General features: G+C 47.2%; 1 protein-coding gene across 1 annotated transcript; it reads left to right on the forward strand.

Annotated features, from left to right (window-relative positions):
* The first annotated feature begins 5,325 nt into the window (after positions 1–5,325).
* LOC114600202 (lymphocyte antigen 6E-like) lies at positions 5,326–14,908 on the forward strand. The gene is made up of 3 exons (XM_028736046.2): positions 5,326–5,447; positions 11,549–11,662; positions 14,517–14,908. Exons 1-3 carry the CDS (start codon positions 5,393–5,395, stop codon positions 14,720–14,722), a joined length of 375 nt encoding a protein of 124 aa, XP_028591879.2. The 5' UTR covers positions 5,326–5,392; the 3' UTR covers positions 14,723–14,908.
* Positions 14,909–16,437: the final 1,529 nt, after the last annotated feature.

Here is a 16,437-nt window from a genome sequence, read left to right on the forward strand (position 1 = left end):
TGCATTTTGGGCTGGGGGAGGGGCGGCGATGGCGCTCTGCTGGAGGGGCGCTGGAGATTATTGGGGGGGCGGAGCCCCCCCAAACGAATTTTTGAGGGGGCTCGGGCCCCCTCAAGCCCCATGGAGTCGGCGCCTATGTTCTGGGTGGGAGTTGATCACGGTGAGGGTTTGCCAAGTGTACCTTCCTCTTAGCACATTTCTCCCTTTCGTCCTGAGTTCGAGTGTCTTCAAAGCCCATGACACTTTTGGTAAAGGCTGTTCTCCAATTGGAGCACTCGCAGGCCAGTGTTTCCCAGTTGTGGGTGTTTATACTACAGTGGTACCTCGGGTTAAGTACTTAATTCGTTTCGGAGGTCCGTTCTTAACCTGAAACTGTTCTTAACCTGAAGCACCACTTTAGCTAATGGGGCCTCCTGCTGCTGCCGCGCTGCTGGAGCACGATTTCTATTCTCATTCTGAAGCAAAGTTCTTAACCCGAGGTATTATTTCTGGGTTAGCGGAGTCTGTAACCTGAAACATGTGTAACCCGAGGTACCATTGTACTGCCTGTTTTCTCCAAACCATTTCTGAGAGTCTTTAAACCTCTTTTGAGAGTCTTTAAACCAATTTTGTTGACCACCAGCATTACGCTTTCCATTTTTAAGTTCGGAAAAGAGTAGTTGCTTTGGAAGACGATCATCAGGCATCCGCTCAACACGACCAGTCCAATGAAGTTGATGTTGAAGAATCATTGCTTCGACACTGGTGATCTTTGCTTCTTCCAGTACACTGGCATTAGTTCGCCTGTCTTCCCAAGTGATGTATAAAATTTTCCGGATACACCGTTGATGGAATCTTTCGAGGAGTTGGAGATGGCTTTTATAAGTGGGAGCCAAACTCACCAACTCTGCTGACAGTTATTGAGCGACCCCCTATTCCCCTCTCAGAGCTACAATTCCCAGAGTTCCCCAGGAAGAGGGATTTGCTGTTAAACCCCACTCAGGGAACTGTAGCTCTGTGAAGGCATTAGGGGGTCTCCTGACAATTCTCAGCACCCTTAACCCCCCCCCCCCCGCAACTTCCAGGTTCCCTTGCTGGAAGCCATGGCTGTTTAGAGAGCCAGTGTGGTGTAGTGGTTAAGAGCGGTAGTCACGTAATCTGGGGACCTGGGTTCGCGTCTCCGCTCCTCCACATGCAGCTGCTGGGTGACCTTGGGCCAGTCACACTTCTCTGAAGTCTCTCAGCCCCACTCACGTCACAGAGTGTTTGTTGTGGGGGAGGAAGGGAAAGGAGAATGTTAGCCGCTTTGAGACTCCTTAAAGGGAGTGAAAGGCGGGATATCAAATCCAAACTCTTCTTTAAAGAGATACCATTGTGCTTCAACTGTATGGTGCAGATACGGCCTTTGTCCTGTGGCCTAGCAAATATTCCATAGACTTGTGGAAGCTTTTGCCAACATAGCGCTGCCCCAGGCTGATGGGAACTGTAGCCTGAAATATCTTGGGCAAGGCTGGCATTAGGGATTTTGACCACCTCAGCCGGGTTCTGTCCAGCCAGAACTGCTCCCTTCCCATCTCTGATGCTGAGGCTGCCATGCAGCCAGGGAGCCCGCTGGCAGGTGATTGGCAGGTGATTTGCATCATCTCTGCCCCCACATAAGGATGCCGAAATCCACTAAGCATGTCGGTGCCTGCTCACCTGCAACCAAAGCCACCCCTGTTTATTTCCACCCCTTCCACGTTCTTGCAACAACAGTTGAGACTTCTTCATGAACTGGGCTGGAATGCTGGATGCTGGCAGACGCTCCGCTTGGGGAGAAAGTTGGCTTAGTTCACACTGAAAGGCAAACTCAGTTCACATGGCCCTGAACAACAAGCAAAATTCGCCCGCCTCTGAATTTTGCATGGCAGTCCTCCAGCCAAGTAACCTGCACAAACATGGATTTGCTAGGGTAAAGAATGTGAAAAATACATATAATTGTGTGGGGATAATAATAATAATAATAATAATAATAATAATAATAATAATTTTTAATTTATACCCCGCCCTTCCTGGTTCAGGAAACCGGGCTCAGGGTGGCTAACAACAAATTTAAAACACTTAATTGATGCAACAAAAACCCCCAGCATAAAATACAGTATAAAACGTGAATAACAATAAATTCAGAATTCAAAAATCAGTTTAGGGGGAAAATCCATCCATTAAACATTAGATGATCACCAGGGCTAGCTGGCTAAATTAGTCCTATTTGGGCCAGCGAGGAGACCAGGGGAGAATTAGCTGTGGGATCCCAGAGTGGGTAATCTTCATAAAAAGGGGAGAGGGAGGAAGGTAGGGGAATAAAAGATCAGGCTAAGTTCAAATTAAAGGCCAGGCGGAATAGCTCTGTCTTATAGGCCCTGCGGAAGGAAGTTAAATCCTGAAGGGCCCTGGTCTCATGGGACAGAGCATTCCACCAGGTCGGAGCCATCACTGAGAAGGCCCTGGCCCTGGGGGAGGATAATCTGACTTCCTTAGGGCCTGGGACCTCTAAACTATGGTTATTCATGGACCTTACGGTCCTCTGTCGGGCAGACCAGGAGAGGTGGATTAGGGCAAGGGTGGGGCACCTCAAGCCCGAAGGCTAAGTGTGCCCCTACAGGCTTCTCTGGAAATTGAGTCCTTGGGGTGATGGAGTTCAGGCTGAACTGCAGGTCACTGAATGCTTAAAACTGATGTTAGGCTGGAAATTACTGCGGGAGAATAAATCAGCCATTGGAGAACAGATTGCACCGGCGGGGCTTAGAGAAACAGAAAGTAAAAAAACCTGGATAACTAATGGAAGCAGGAATTCTCAAAATCACTCCCAACCTCGGTTTCCCCTTACAGCTTATACATCTATGGGGAAATCCCTTTAGAAACATCTTTGAACAAAGAGTTTTGGATGTTACAGCTTCTAGTGCTGCAAAGTGGTTGGCATGTGCCAGCTTTCAGTTACTAATGTGAAGGGTACCTTTCATTACCCATGAGGTTGGAGAATCGAAGGGCTTTGAGCAAATGGATGCGATGATAACACTAGGCAGATTCTGCAGTATCCCAGTTCAAGAGAGGATGTGTGTTTGCGAGAAACCGGGAAGACTTTATGCTTGAATGTCGACTGCATGCAGACATCAGAGATGGTTACTTAGGTCCCATTTTGTTGGCATCCGTCTGTCTTGGGATACAATGGAGGAATGTGCATTCAGGTGTGAGGGGAAGTGTGTGGAACAGGTCTCAGTGTTTCTATTTCTGGGAATGGAGTTGAGAGGTGACCTAACCTGGGGAGAAAACAGCAAAGACCTGATGAAGAGAGCACAGCAGAGGTTATATTTTCTGAGAGTCCTCCGGAAAAACAATCTCTCAAAGGACCTGTTGATGGCATTTTACCATTGTACTGTGGATAGTGTATTAACTTATGGTCTGTGTGTGTGGTTTGGGAGCTGCACGATCAGGGGAAAAACAATGCTGTCCAGGGTTGTAAAGACTGCAGAGAGAATAATTGGGTGCGCTCTTCCCACCTTGGAGCAAATCTATGCTTCAAGGTGCCATAAGAAAGCTGCAGAGATAGTGTAGGAGAGTACGCACCCTGCAAATGATCTCTTTCAGCTTCTGCCACCTGGAAGAAGGTGTTGTTGTTTAGTCGTTTAGTCGTGTCCAACTCTTCGTGAACCCCTGGACCAGAGCACACCAGGCACTCCTGTCTTCCACTGCCTCCCGCAGTTTGGTCAAACTCATGTTCGTAGCTTTGAGAACACTGTCCCACCATCTCGTCCTCTGTCGTCCCCTTCTCCTTGTGCCCTCCATCTTTCCCAACATCAGGGTCTTTTCCACGGAGTCCTCTCTTCTCATGAGGTGGCCAAAGTCTTGGAGCCTCAGCTTCAGGATCTGTCCTTCCAGTGAGCACTCAGGGCTGATTTCCTTCAGAATGGAGAGGTTTGATCTTCTTGCAGTCCATGGGACTCTCAAGAGTCTCCTCCAGCACCATAATTCAAAAACAGCAATTCTTCAGTGATCAGCCTTCTTTATAGTCCAGCTCTCACTTCCATACATCACTACTGGGAAAACCATAGCTTTAACTATACGGACCTTTGTTGGCAAGGTGATGTCTCTGCTTTTTAAGATGTTGTCTAGGTTTGTCATTGCTTTTCTCCCAAGAAGCAGGCGTCTTTTAATTTTGTGACTGCTGTCACCATCTGCAGTGATCATGGAGCCCAAGAAAGTAATTATCTCTCACTGCCTCTATTTCTTCCCCTTCTATTTGCCAGGAGGTACAGGGTTATAAAGACTAGGACTAGCCGCCTGAGAAACAGTTTCTATCCAAATGCGATTTTGGTTTTAAACGCAGTGTAAGGTAGTCTCTATGGGAGTATATTGTATTTACCGTATTTTTCGCCCTATAAGACGCACTTTTTCCCCTCCAAAAATGAAGGGGAAATGTGTGTGCGTCCTATGGGGCGAATGCAGGCTTTTGCTGAAGCCTGGAGAGCGAGCGGGGTCGGTGCGCACCGACCCCTCTCACTCTCCAGGCTTCAGGAGAGCCCCAGCGCCAGCCCCACAAGGTTGGGGGACAGAGGGAGGCGGAACGCCGCCATCCCGCTGTCTCCCGAAGTGGTTTGGAGGCTGACGGCGGGGAGACCCCACCGCCAGCCCCGCAAGCTCCGGGGACAGTGGGGAGACGCAGCGCGTCTTCCCGCTGTCCCCGTACCTGATCTGAAGGCGGGCGGCGGGGAGAAGAGCGCTTCTCCCCGCTGCCTGCCCCACAAGCTCCGGGGACAGCTGGGAGGCGCAGCGCGTCTTCCTGCTGTCCCAGGACCTGATCTCAAGGCGGGCAGCAGGGAGAAGAGCGCTTCTCCCCGCTGCCTGCCCCACAAGCTCCGGGGACAGCTGGGAGACGCAGCGCGTCTTCCTGCTGTCCCAGGACCTGATCTGAAGGTGGACGGCAGGGAGAAGGTCTAGAAGAATCAGCAGCCTTCTGATTGGCAAGTCTTAGGCTCTGTGGTTTAACCCACAGCACCACCCGCGTCCCCCTTTGCTGTTTCAAAGAGCCCCCCAAACTGAGCCAGATTCCTTCTGAACATCCGTGTCACTTTGCTACAGATGGAATCCAACAGGCCACGCCGTGTCCTATTAAAAAACCCTGCATCTATAGCCAAGAAAAACAGACATCATGTGGCAAAAGGTTCACATCCCGGGTCAGGAAAAAATAAAGGAGCGGCGGGGGGGGGGGAGTTTTAGGAGAAGGCCACACAAGTGCAACAAGCACAGCGGGAATTGCCAGCAAAAAACCCTGTGAGCAATCAGATGCGTCTCCCTCTGATGGCACCGCCCTAAATAAGCATCATATAATGTCAGAACTGCCAGCTGTTCTTTTCCAGCTGGTTAAGACCTTGCCAGGATGAAGACTTTCACTGCCGTACTCTTGGTGGTTGCAGCGCTCTGCCTGGAGCAAGGTGAGTTTCGCTGCGGTTAAGCCATGGAGCCAAGGATCTTGAGAAGGGGTCTGGGAAACATCTTTGAATAGTTATAGGCATGGAATGCACCCTTTGTTGTTGAGGTGCTGCAATGGAGGAGAGAGTATGCCCACTGCTGAAAACAGGTTTTGGAGCTGTTTTAAATTCTCAGCTCTTTGCAGGCAGGGAAGAAATGGACTACGTTTGCATTTTAAGAGAAGCCACTCATTTGCACTTCTATGCGTGGACCAAAGAACAGATTATCCATTGCAATTTGCGCTTCTCTGATTTTTGCAGGGTGCAGTTCCCCAGCCAACAAGTGTCAGCATTCGTGTGCATCAAAATGCACACATTTGTGAAAATAACATGCACAAAAAATGTTCCACACTGGGGGAATTGATTGCAAAACTGTGTACACCGGGGCAAAAAGTGTGTTTATTTTTTATTTTGTTTGTTTTTATTTTATTTATTTCAAAACCAAAAAAATTTGCAAACATCAGATTCAAAATCCATATTCATTTTCTAACATAAGCCTATTACATAGATTACCTAAATTGAAATATATCTAATTGCTCTAGGCTTCCCTTTGCTGTATGTACCGGTAAATACAACGCAATTAACGAATTATATTATAAATGATATTATAGGTTCCCATATACTGGGGCAAAAAGTGTGTTTATTGGAATAAATTAGCACTAAAATGTTGATGGATTTTCATGAGAATCATTCTCAATATTGCTATTTTGCAAATAGCTGCAGAAATGTGGAAAGCTGAATTTAAGAATGCAAAGATAAGAGAATCGGATTTGACTGGCTTGTCCATCCTTAAGTGCAATTGTTCTGCTTGGGAGCTCCTGGCTGAAACTTAACATTTTTAACTGAAGATGAAGCAATCCACCGTATTTTCCGCTCTACAAGACGCACCAGACCACAAGACGCACCTAGTTTTTGGAGGAGGAAAACAAGAAAAAAAATATTCTGAATCTCAGAAGCCAGAACAGCAAGAGGGATCGCTGCGCAGTGAAAGCAGCAATCCCTCTTGCTGTTCTGGCTTCTGGGATAGCTGCGCAGCCTGCATTCGCTCCATAAGACGCACACACATTTCCCCTTACTTTTTAGGAGGGAAAAAGGTGAGTCTTATAGAGCGAAAAATACCTAAATCTGTTGACAAGCCCCGTTACACAGGCTCTTAAAGCACCTGCCTTTTAGTGAGTGGGGGTGGTCCACGTTCAACCTCGTCCAGCTTTTTCTATTCCCAGGCAGGCAGCCCTGCTATCTAAGAGTATTTCGCTGGACTTGGGGCTATTAACCTGCTAGCTATTGGCTATTTATTGCCACTGAGCAATGGTTATTCTGCGGCTAGCTCAGACTTCACACAGGTAAGCAGACAGAGGGCTTTTGGCATCAACCGAAAGCAACTGCAATTTCCTTCTAAAGCGCAAAGGAATATAAGCAAGCGCCAAATAAGCAAATAAAATCCCCATACAACAGTTTGAACTGTCGTGACTTAAAACTCAGGGAGCAGCCTCACGGTCCTTATTTTATTGATGGTCTCCAGACATTTTGCTGGGCGTGGAAAGATGCTGTGCTTTGCACATTTCTCACTCCTGATGAATGGAGGAGTGCTGGGAAGGTTTTCTTGCAAACTGGACTATGTAGATTAAAGTTCTACAGGTAAAGGGTGTGGCTTGGAGATCAAGCACCTGCTTTGCATGCAGATGATCCCTAACCCAATCCAATTCAATCCCTGGTGTCTCCAGGTAAGGCTGGGAGAAATCCAGGAGGGTCACTGTCAGTCAGCGCAATGCTGAGCTAAGATGAACCAGATGGTTCAACTCAGCCTAAGGCAATTTCCTCAGCTCTTCTTAATTGAGGTTCCCACTCCGTGCCCAGATCTTAATTTCCTTTCCCTTGATAAGAGAAAGCTTGGAAAACCTGCTTAGCCTGAGGCTCGAGCTGTTGTGTTCTCTCACACCTTGTGGGTTGTTTGTGACGGTGTGTCAGATGTTGAATTTGCAGGTCTGTGGCTGTCAATGTATGGCTACAAATAGCAGGGATCATGTCTGAAATCCTTTGGGTCTAACAAAAGCCCAATAGTGGTGATTCCCAATAGAACATTCTTCTAAGTATGCTATGCTTCTAAATATTCTAAAACAGGGGTCAGCAACCTTTTTCAGCTGTGGGCTGGTCCACTGTCCCTCAGACCATGTGGTGGGCCGGACTATATTTTGAAAAATAATATGAATGAATTCCTATGCCCCACAAATAACCAAGAGATGCATTTTAAATAAAAAGACACATTCTACTCATGTAAAAACACGCCGATTCCCAGACCGTCTGCGGGCTGGATTGAGAAGGCAATTGGACCGCATCCGGCCCCTGGGCCTTAGGTTGGCTACCCCTGTTCTAAAACAACATATTAAAATACAGTAATGCATCAAACATTAAAAGCTTCCCTAAACAGGGCTGCCTTCAGATGTCTTCTAAAAGTCTAGTAGTTGTTGTTCTCTTTAACATTTGTTGGGAGGGCGTTCCACAGGGCGGGTGCCACCACCGAAAAGGCCCTCTGCCTGGTTCCCTGTAACTTGGCTTCTCGCAGTGAGGTAACCGCCAGAAGGCCATCGGCGCTGGACCTCAGTGACTGGGTGGAACGATGGGGGTGGAGACACTCCTTCAGGTATCCTGGTCCGAGGCTGTTTAGGGCTTTAAAGGTCAGACCAACACTTTGAATTGTGCTCAGAAACGTACTGGGAGCCAGTGTAGGTTTTTCAAGACTGGTGTTATATGGTCTCGGCGGCCGCAAGGCAAGAGGTTCATAGCTGAACGGAAGCTACAAAGAGGTACCTGCTGTTGGCACACCCTTCCCACGAAGCGTTTACAGACAAGGTGGGGCGATCTCACCCATCAGACTCTGTCACCCTCTGTTGTGATCACACATTCACACTCTTGTCTGGTGGGTGGATCTCATCCTACCTACGAAGGCGCTGCCTAGCTCTCAGCGACAAGACTATGTCCTGCCTCGTCGCCTTCCCCTCTGACTCCACTTCCTCCCGTCCAACTCCTCCCTCTGGCTGGGCAAAGTGTTCTGCCCTCCTCGATTTGGCTCTGCACTCCACTGGAAGGTCCAAAAAGAGATCTAGAAGATCAGCTTCTCCCTCTCTGACATCTAGGGTCACAAAGGGGGAACACCTCTCCCTCATCTCTGGGTACCAGCCTTCCAGCCCTGCAGTCCCTGCTCCTCTTTCTTCTCCTCCTCCTCTAACGGCAAGGGGTGATGGAAGTTTTAGTCTGGCAACATCTGGAGAGCCAGAGGATCCCCAGACCTGCTGCAGAGCTTTTCTTCAGCTTAGAAGAAGGATGCTTAAGGTGGGGACAATGCCAAGGTCTCTAGAAATATACATGAGTTTGGGTCATAGTTGGAGAAGAGCACTTCTGCCTCTCTTGATACCAGAATCCAGGATCAAGTGACGAAGCACGATAGGAACTGTCGTCCAGCAATATCTGGAGAGTTGCAGATGTTCTACATCCATTTAGACAGCCTTCATCAACCTGGAGTCTTAGGGTTTTTCGTGTGTTGATTTTATTGAGAACTACCATTATACACCTGTATTAAATGGAAACCGAAGAATGGATGCTTTTGAATTCTGGTGCTGGAGGAGACTCTTGAGAGTCCCATGGACTGCAAGGAGATCAAATGCATCCATTATTAAGGAAATCAGCCCTGAGTGCACACTGGAAGGACAGATCCTGAAGCTGAGGCTCCAAGACTTTGACCAACTAAGGCGAAGAGAAGACTCCCTGGAAAAGACCCTGATGTTGGGAAAGATGGAGGGCACAAGGAGAAGGGGACGACAGAGGACGAGATGGTTGGACAGTGTTCTTGAAGCTACAAACATGAGTTTGACCAAACTGTGGGAGGCAGTGGAAGACAGGAGTGCCTGGCGTGCTCTGGTCCATGGGGTCACGAAGAGGCGGACACGACTAAACAACACACAACCCATAATTGTGGACCCAATCCTTTGGACTACTCTGCCAACAGACTCCTTTGGCTTTCACTTTAAGCACCTGCTGAGAAGCACTTAATTCTGTCTGGCATATGCAGGCACCTAAGAATGCATCTTTGCACAACAGTTCCCCGATTTCTGGTTTCAATTTTTTAATATATATTTTTTATTATACTGTTTCATGAATTTGACCAAACTGCAGGAGGCAGTGGAAGACAGGAGTGCCTGGTGTGCTCTGGTCCAGGGGGTCACGAAGAGTCGGACACGACTAAACAACAACAACAACAAACCATTCAGTATTCCATTAAAACCTGTTCACACTGTTGACTAAACAACAACAAAATGGAAACACAAATTAGCCAGCAATACTCCAGAGCAGACAGAAGGACTACAACTCCCATCAGGACTTTCTGGTAGGAGCTGATGGGAATTGCAGTCCAAAGCATCCTGAGGGGGCCAGGCTGGTGGCGTCTGCACCAAAATGGCACAGCTGGCTCTGGATGCCCCTGCAAAAAGGGCAGGATCAAAGGGTTGCCTATATTGCACAGCATGTCGAAATATGAAGCAATGCTTGTGGAAGGTCTGGTTGTTCTTGTATCTCAGCGTCTCTTCGTGCGAGTGAAGTTTATGTACTGGTCTCGTGGCATGGAGTGAGTCAGCTCCACCATTAAACCTCACGCTGCTCTCTCCCTTCCCATAACTCAGGCACCCCGAAGCTCAGGCGCCCCATTGTTTTGAAGTTCTTTCCCATCAAAGAGGCACTCACACCCAGTGGCATCACAAGAGCACCCAGTATCACCCTAATAATCTCCGACATGCCAAACACCCAACTTTAAAAAGGAGGGTGGCGCCCAAAACAGACAGAGCGCCTCACAGGTAAACAACTTTAGGGAACAGAAGCGCTTGATGGCGAAGAGATAGGGAGAATTGTTTCACAGAGGGGAAAACTGATGAGTGGTAGAACCAGGGCAAATGAGGAAAAGGCGTCCCCTTCCTCCTAATTTTTAATTGCATCAATGTAAATCGTTGCCACAAAGCATTCTGCAGCATCAGCAGAAGTATAATGTCTAGAATCAAGCAGTAAAGGTAAAGGGACCCCTGACAATTAGTTCCAGTCGTGGCCGACTCTGGGGTTGTGGCGCTCATCTTGCTTTACTGGCCAAGGGAGCCGGCATACAGCTTCCGGGTCATGTGGCCAGCATGACTAAGCCGCTTCTGGCAAACCAGAGCAGCACACGGAAACGCCGTTTACCTTCCCGCCGGAACGGTACCTATTTATCAACTTGCAATATCTCAAGGGCTGTCCCATGGAATATGGAGCAAGCTTGTTTCTTCTTGCTCTGGAGGGTAGGACTCGAACCCATGGCTTCAAGTTACAAGGAGGGAGATTCAGACTAAACATCAGGAAGAATTCGCTGATAGTAAGTGGAACGGTCTCCCTTGGGAGGTTTCTGAGTCTCCTTCCTTGGGGCTTTTTAAGCAGAGGTTGAATGGTCGTCTGCCATGGATGCTTTAGCTGAGATTCCTGCATCGCAAGGGGTTGGACTAGATGACTCGTGGTTCTATGTTTCTATGAAAGTGTGGATTTAGAGAAATTCATGGCCAGGGAGAGAGTTCTATCAATGGCTATTAGCCATGTGGCTAAATAGCACCTTCAGAGACAGACCGCGTATCTCTAAACCTGGGATTATTAGACTAGAACTCCCATCATTCCTGGCCATGACTGATGGGACTTGGAGTGCAGCAACATCTCAAGGACTACAGATTCTCCTATTCAAAGGGTGGCTGGGAACAGCCACTTATATTTCCCAAAATGCCCCTCAGCAAACTGGCAATGGGAGCATTGTTTGGAATTAAAATGGCAGCTGAACCCAACCGCTCTGAGCCCCCGACCAGGAAATATTTTTAATAAAGGGAGTGCCAGGACAGGTGCCAGTAGAGGGGTCTGCCACTGTGTTGGGGTCCTGGCAGTGGCCCAGGGGTCCGCAGTGCTGATGCCAGCCCTGGTCCCCCCCCCCACATCCAAAGAATGTTCATTAGAAATCCTGTAGCTATAGCAACCTAATACCCCCAACTTCCCCACCTCTTTTTTTGCAGTTTCGTCCTTGCACTGTTACACGTGTGAAAAAGCGAAATCCCACGAGGAATGCACCAAGAACAGGTGTTCGGATATGAACAGATATTGCGTGTCATTGGCCCACAAAGGTCCTGGTAAGTTTCATGATCTGTTTGCAGGAAGGCAGAGAGAAAAAGGAGCTGTACTCCATCTGCCTGGCTGGCTGGAACTGAAGATTTGATAATAATAATAATAATAATAATAATAATAATAATAATAATAATAATAATAATAATAGTTATTTATATCCCGCCCTCCCCAGCCGAAGCCGGGCTCAGGGTGGCTAACAACAATAAAGTGATACAACATTCTAAAATCATTTCATTCTAAAATCAATTCAAATCAGATTAATGGCAACCATTGGGTTAAAGTTCTGTGAAGATTGCCAAAGGAGGGAGTCAGGCTGTGCCCTGGCCAAAGGCCTGGTGGAACAGCTCCGTCTTGCAGATCCTGAGAAAAGATGTCAAGTTCCGCAGGGCCCTTGTGACAGAGCGTTCCACCAGATCGGGGCCATGGCCAAAAAGGCCCTGGCTCTGGTTGAGGCCAGCCTAACCTCCCTGTGGCCCGGGACCTCCAATATATTTTTATTTGAAGACCGTAAGGTCCTCCGTGGGACATACCAGGAGAGGCGGTCCCGTAGGTACAAGGGTCCTAAGCCTTATAGGGATTTAAAGGTTAAAACCCGCACCTTAAACCTGATCCTGTCCCCCACCGGGAGCCAGTGCAGCTAGTATAGTGGTATAGTATATTGATCAATTAAACTGTCAGTTTTGCATAGTGAGAAAGACAACGTTGACGTTTTAATGACCCTTTAGTCTTATTTGTTTGCGGGAAGGTCGGATGGGATGGGCTATTCCAGGAGATTTCGTTTTGGTACTTTTGTGGGGAAATTAGACGATGTTGGCCATTTAATGAGCATTCGCACTGATTTGTTTGCATTGAAGCACGTGCTACCAAGCACATTCCAGAACATTCTATGCATCACATTAAAGCAAAAATCCCAGTATTTGGGAAAGGGAAACCTCCCAACCGTTTATGATTTCTCAACCTGAATTTGCTGGCATGTGACTGAATCGCACCTGAACATAGTAGTGTTATGGAAGTGCACATGGATAGGATTTTTAAAAAATATATCTCCTTTATTGAAAGATAAAAAGTACATAATCATAAGTGCACAGAGTAAGATAAGACACAAAAGAAGAAGGAAAATAAGAAATTGCACCCATGTAGAAAACAAAACAAAAACAAAACGGGGACGCGGGTGGCGCTGTTGGTAAAACCTCAGCGCCTAGGACTTGCCGAAAGCACTCTTAAGTGCAAGTAGATAAATAGGGACCGCTTACCAGCGGGAAGGTAAACAGCGTTCCGTGTGCTGTGCTGGCTCGCCAGATGCAGCTTGTCACGCTGGCCACGTGACCCGGACGTGTCTGCGGACAGCGCTGGCCCCCGGCCTATAGAGTGAGATGAGCGCACAACCCCAGAGTCGGACACGGCTGGCCCGTATGGGCAAGGGTACCTTTACCTTTTACCTTTAGAAAACAAAACAGAACAGGAGGTTGGGAGCTGTATACATTACAAAAAAATGCTATTGTCGTTAACTAGACCTAAACCTATTACGGTATTCAAAAAAATGAATTCCAAATTAAATTTCCCCATGGCAAGTCTAGGTTTGTATGCAACCTGTTCGTGTGTAGCGAGTTTGTACATATCTTCAATCCAATCTTGGGAGCCTCATTTTTATTTTTCCAGTTCATTGAAACCTTTGTGCCGTAGTAAGGCCATGGGTGGCGCTGTGGATTAAACCACAGAGCCTAGGACTTACTGATCAGAAGGTCGGCGGTTTGAATCCCCGCGACGGGGTGAGCTCCTGTTGCTCGGTCCCTGCTCCTGCCAACCTAGCAGTTCGAAAGCACGGCAAAGTGCAAGTAGATAAATAGGTACCACTCCAGTGGGAAGGTAAACAGCGTTTCTGTGCGCTGCTCTGGTTTCGCCAGAAGCGGCTTAGTCATGCTGGCCACATGACCCGGAAGCGAGATGAGCGCTGCAACCCCAGAGTCGGCCACGACTGGACCTAATGGTCAGGGGTCCTTTTACCTTTTTTAAGGCCACGGTCCATTCATAGTGTTTATTTGTTAGATAACCATTCAAAAGGATAATTTCCTCTGCAAATTTAAGGTTATTCTGTAAAGTCATGTTGATTGTCTCTATTACATTCTGCCAAAAATTTATCAATATGGGACATTGTACAAATTTATCAATATGGGACATATGTTTTAGAGAAGCATTATTCCTGCGACATCTCCAGCAGCTAGATGTCTTAGATAACCCATTCATATAAAAGCATACTGGAGTCCAGAAAATTCTAAATATTATTTTGTGTTATATGGGTCTTAATTTGAGGTACAGAGAACCCTTGTTATAGAACTTAACAGTTTCCCATTGTTTAGTCGAGATTGAGATCCCCAATTCTTTATCCCATTCCTCTTCTATTTATTTATTTTATTTTATTTTATTTTTTTTAAAGTATATCTTTATTGATTTAAAATAAATACATTTATGGTAAGACAGACAGACAAACAAACAAACAAATAATAGAAAAGTCAAAGAAACAACAAAATTAATATAACTAACATCATTTATATCCATTCCTCTTTTAATAACTGCGTATCAAATTGGTTTGCTACTAATAAACATTTATATAAGACAAAAGTGGGTTTAATAATAATAATAATAATAATAATAATAATAATAATAATAATTTATTATTTGTACCCCGCCCATCTGGCTGGGTTTCCCCAGCCACTCTGGGCGGCTTTGTTGCTACATAAAATAGGATAGGATTGTGCTGTTTTAAGTCGGTGAAATTCATCTCCAAACAGGGTTGACTATTGCCACTGAACCCCACAGCAATTTCTCATTCTCCCTCCCTTAAATCCTCTTGCTTTGTAGGCAGTGAGTTTTCCGTCAGCAAGTGGTGTGCAGACGTCTGCCCAAGCAACTTTGAGATCAAGGGCGGCCAAACGGGCATCGAGACCAATTGCTGCGTTTCCGATTACTGCAACAGCGATGCTCCCAGCAGCGTGAAAACCAGCTATGCTCTCATTATCATGGCGATACTCGCCAGCTTTGCCTGTATCTTCCGGACGGGGCTGTGATGGGGGGTGGGGGTGGTAGAGATCGCCAAATGTCTTTTTGGAAGCACTAATCTCCACGTCTCTTTTTTTTACAAGGCCTGATTCTGGCTTCGCTGAGAGCTGTGCTACATACATGATATGGGATGCTATTGCCTTTTTTTGTACGTGATGGAGGCGGGGGGGGGCACCATTTTCTGTAACGCTCACCGATGCGAAAAAATAAAAATCTCTTTCCGTGCCACTAAGGTTTACAACAAAGGGGGGAACCTTTTTTATGGGGGGGGGAATTAAAAAATACGACCTCCCCTACTGCATTTTGAAGTGGCCCAGTCCAAAATACAACTACCCTGTTTCTGTATAATGGGTTGAGTGACTCTTCGAGACTTCTTGGTCTTTGTGTCCAAAGTCTGTTTCAGGGGCTTAATCTGGCCCCTGTGTCAGTTTATTTCCAGGGGTAAAATCCTTTAAAAAGCCTCGGCCCTCGCGGCCCTTCACTTCATCAAATCTGGCCCTCTTTGAAAAAAGTTTGGACCCCACTGCTGGCTTAGACAAAACTGATTCTCTGTTTCTGACCTTGTCCTCATTTTCTTCTGAATCTGTGTGTAGACTCAGGTTCCCATGGCCTGTTTTTTTCTCAACACGACACAAATATTCACACACACACACACACACACACACACACACACACACACCCTCTTCTTTTGACATTGCCTTGCAGGGGTACCAACTTGATTCAAATATAGGGGGGCAGGTGAACCCCACCCTGCACAATCGATCACAAGACACAGCACATTCACACCATTTGAATGGCAATGCCCATCAACCGGGGGGGGGGGAGGCAGTCCCCTCCAATATTTTTTGGGTGGAGCCAAAGGGACGAGACCCTTATAGATCCTATGTTGCTTTGCAGTGGACTTATTATGCTGGCAGCATGTTCCTTTGCCTTACTAATGTCTTCCCTCCTCACTGGGAGGGAGAAATTTCTTCAGTTTGCATTTGGATACAAAATTCCTTCATCTGCACCTTCCCAAACCACAAACACATCAACCGAAAACGGGACTTTCCTTCAAAACAGGCACATCTCGAAATGTTGCAGCGCTGCGCAGGCTGCGAGAAAACGGTGCAAACAAAGGCAGGGGCGTACGAAGTGGGGGGCGGAGGGGGCGGTCTGCCTTGGGTGCCACTCTGGGGGGGCCTGACTGTTAGGAGCTCAGCCAACACACAAGTAGGACCCTGGCAGAGACACATGCCCAACTGGCATGTTCCCTCCCTCCTGGTCGATCGTTCGGGAGCTTCACAAGCTTTCTTCAGCCCGAACATCACAGCGACCGATGCCAACCGACACCGGCACACTTAGGGATCCACAGAGTTTGCGCATCATGCGTAACAGACCTCAGCAACTCAGCATTTTGGCTAATCTACTTTATTTACATACAAACACACACGGAGCACTGCAACATGGCTCCCTCTCTCTCTAGCATCAGACAACAAAGAGAAAAAGAACAAAGGACAACAGTCCCACTTCACGGAACACAGTAACACAAACATCCTGTCTCCATCACTTCCCACTCTGTGGAGTCAAAACATACACCGTCATATGAATCCCATGACTGCAATCACGGAGCAGGAATTCTAACAGTGACAAGATGGCCCCTGCCTTCCCCTAGCTGTAGAGCTGCCGAGGGCATGCGCAATCAGTATGGTTGCCGCTTGTGTGGTGTCCCTACGGGTTGTCG

Source organism: Podarcis muralis, chromosome 8 (genome assembly GCF_964188315.1).
Source record: "Podarcis muralis chromosome 8, rPodMur119.hap1.1, whole genome shotgun sequence".
Classification (NCBI taxonomy): domain Eukaryota; kingdom Metazoa; phylum Chordata; class Lepidosauria; order Squamata; family Lacertidae; genus Podarcis; species Podarcis muralis.

Bases quoted from the DNA above. Each gene is read 5' to 3' on its own strand.
- LOC114600202 (XM_028736046.2), top strand. From the start codon at position 5,393: ATGAAGACTTTCACTGCCGTACTCTTGGTGGTTGCAGCGCTCTGCCTG. The intron at 5,448-11,548 runs GTGAGTTTCGCT...CTTTTTTTGCAG, and splicing joins AGCGCTCTGCCTGGAGCAAG to TTTCGTCCTTGCACTGTTAC. The intron at 11,663-14,516 runs GTAAGTTTCATG...CTTGCTTTGTAG, and splicing joins ATTGGCCCACAAAGGTCCTG to GCAGTGAGTTTTCCGTCAGC.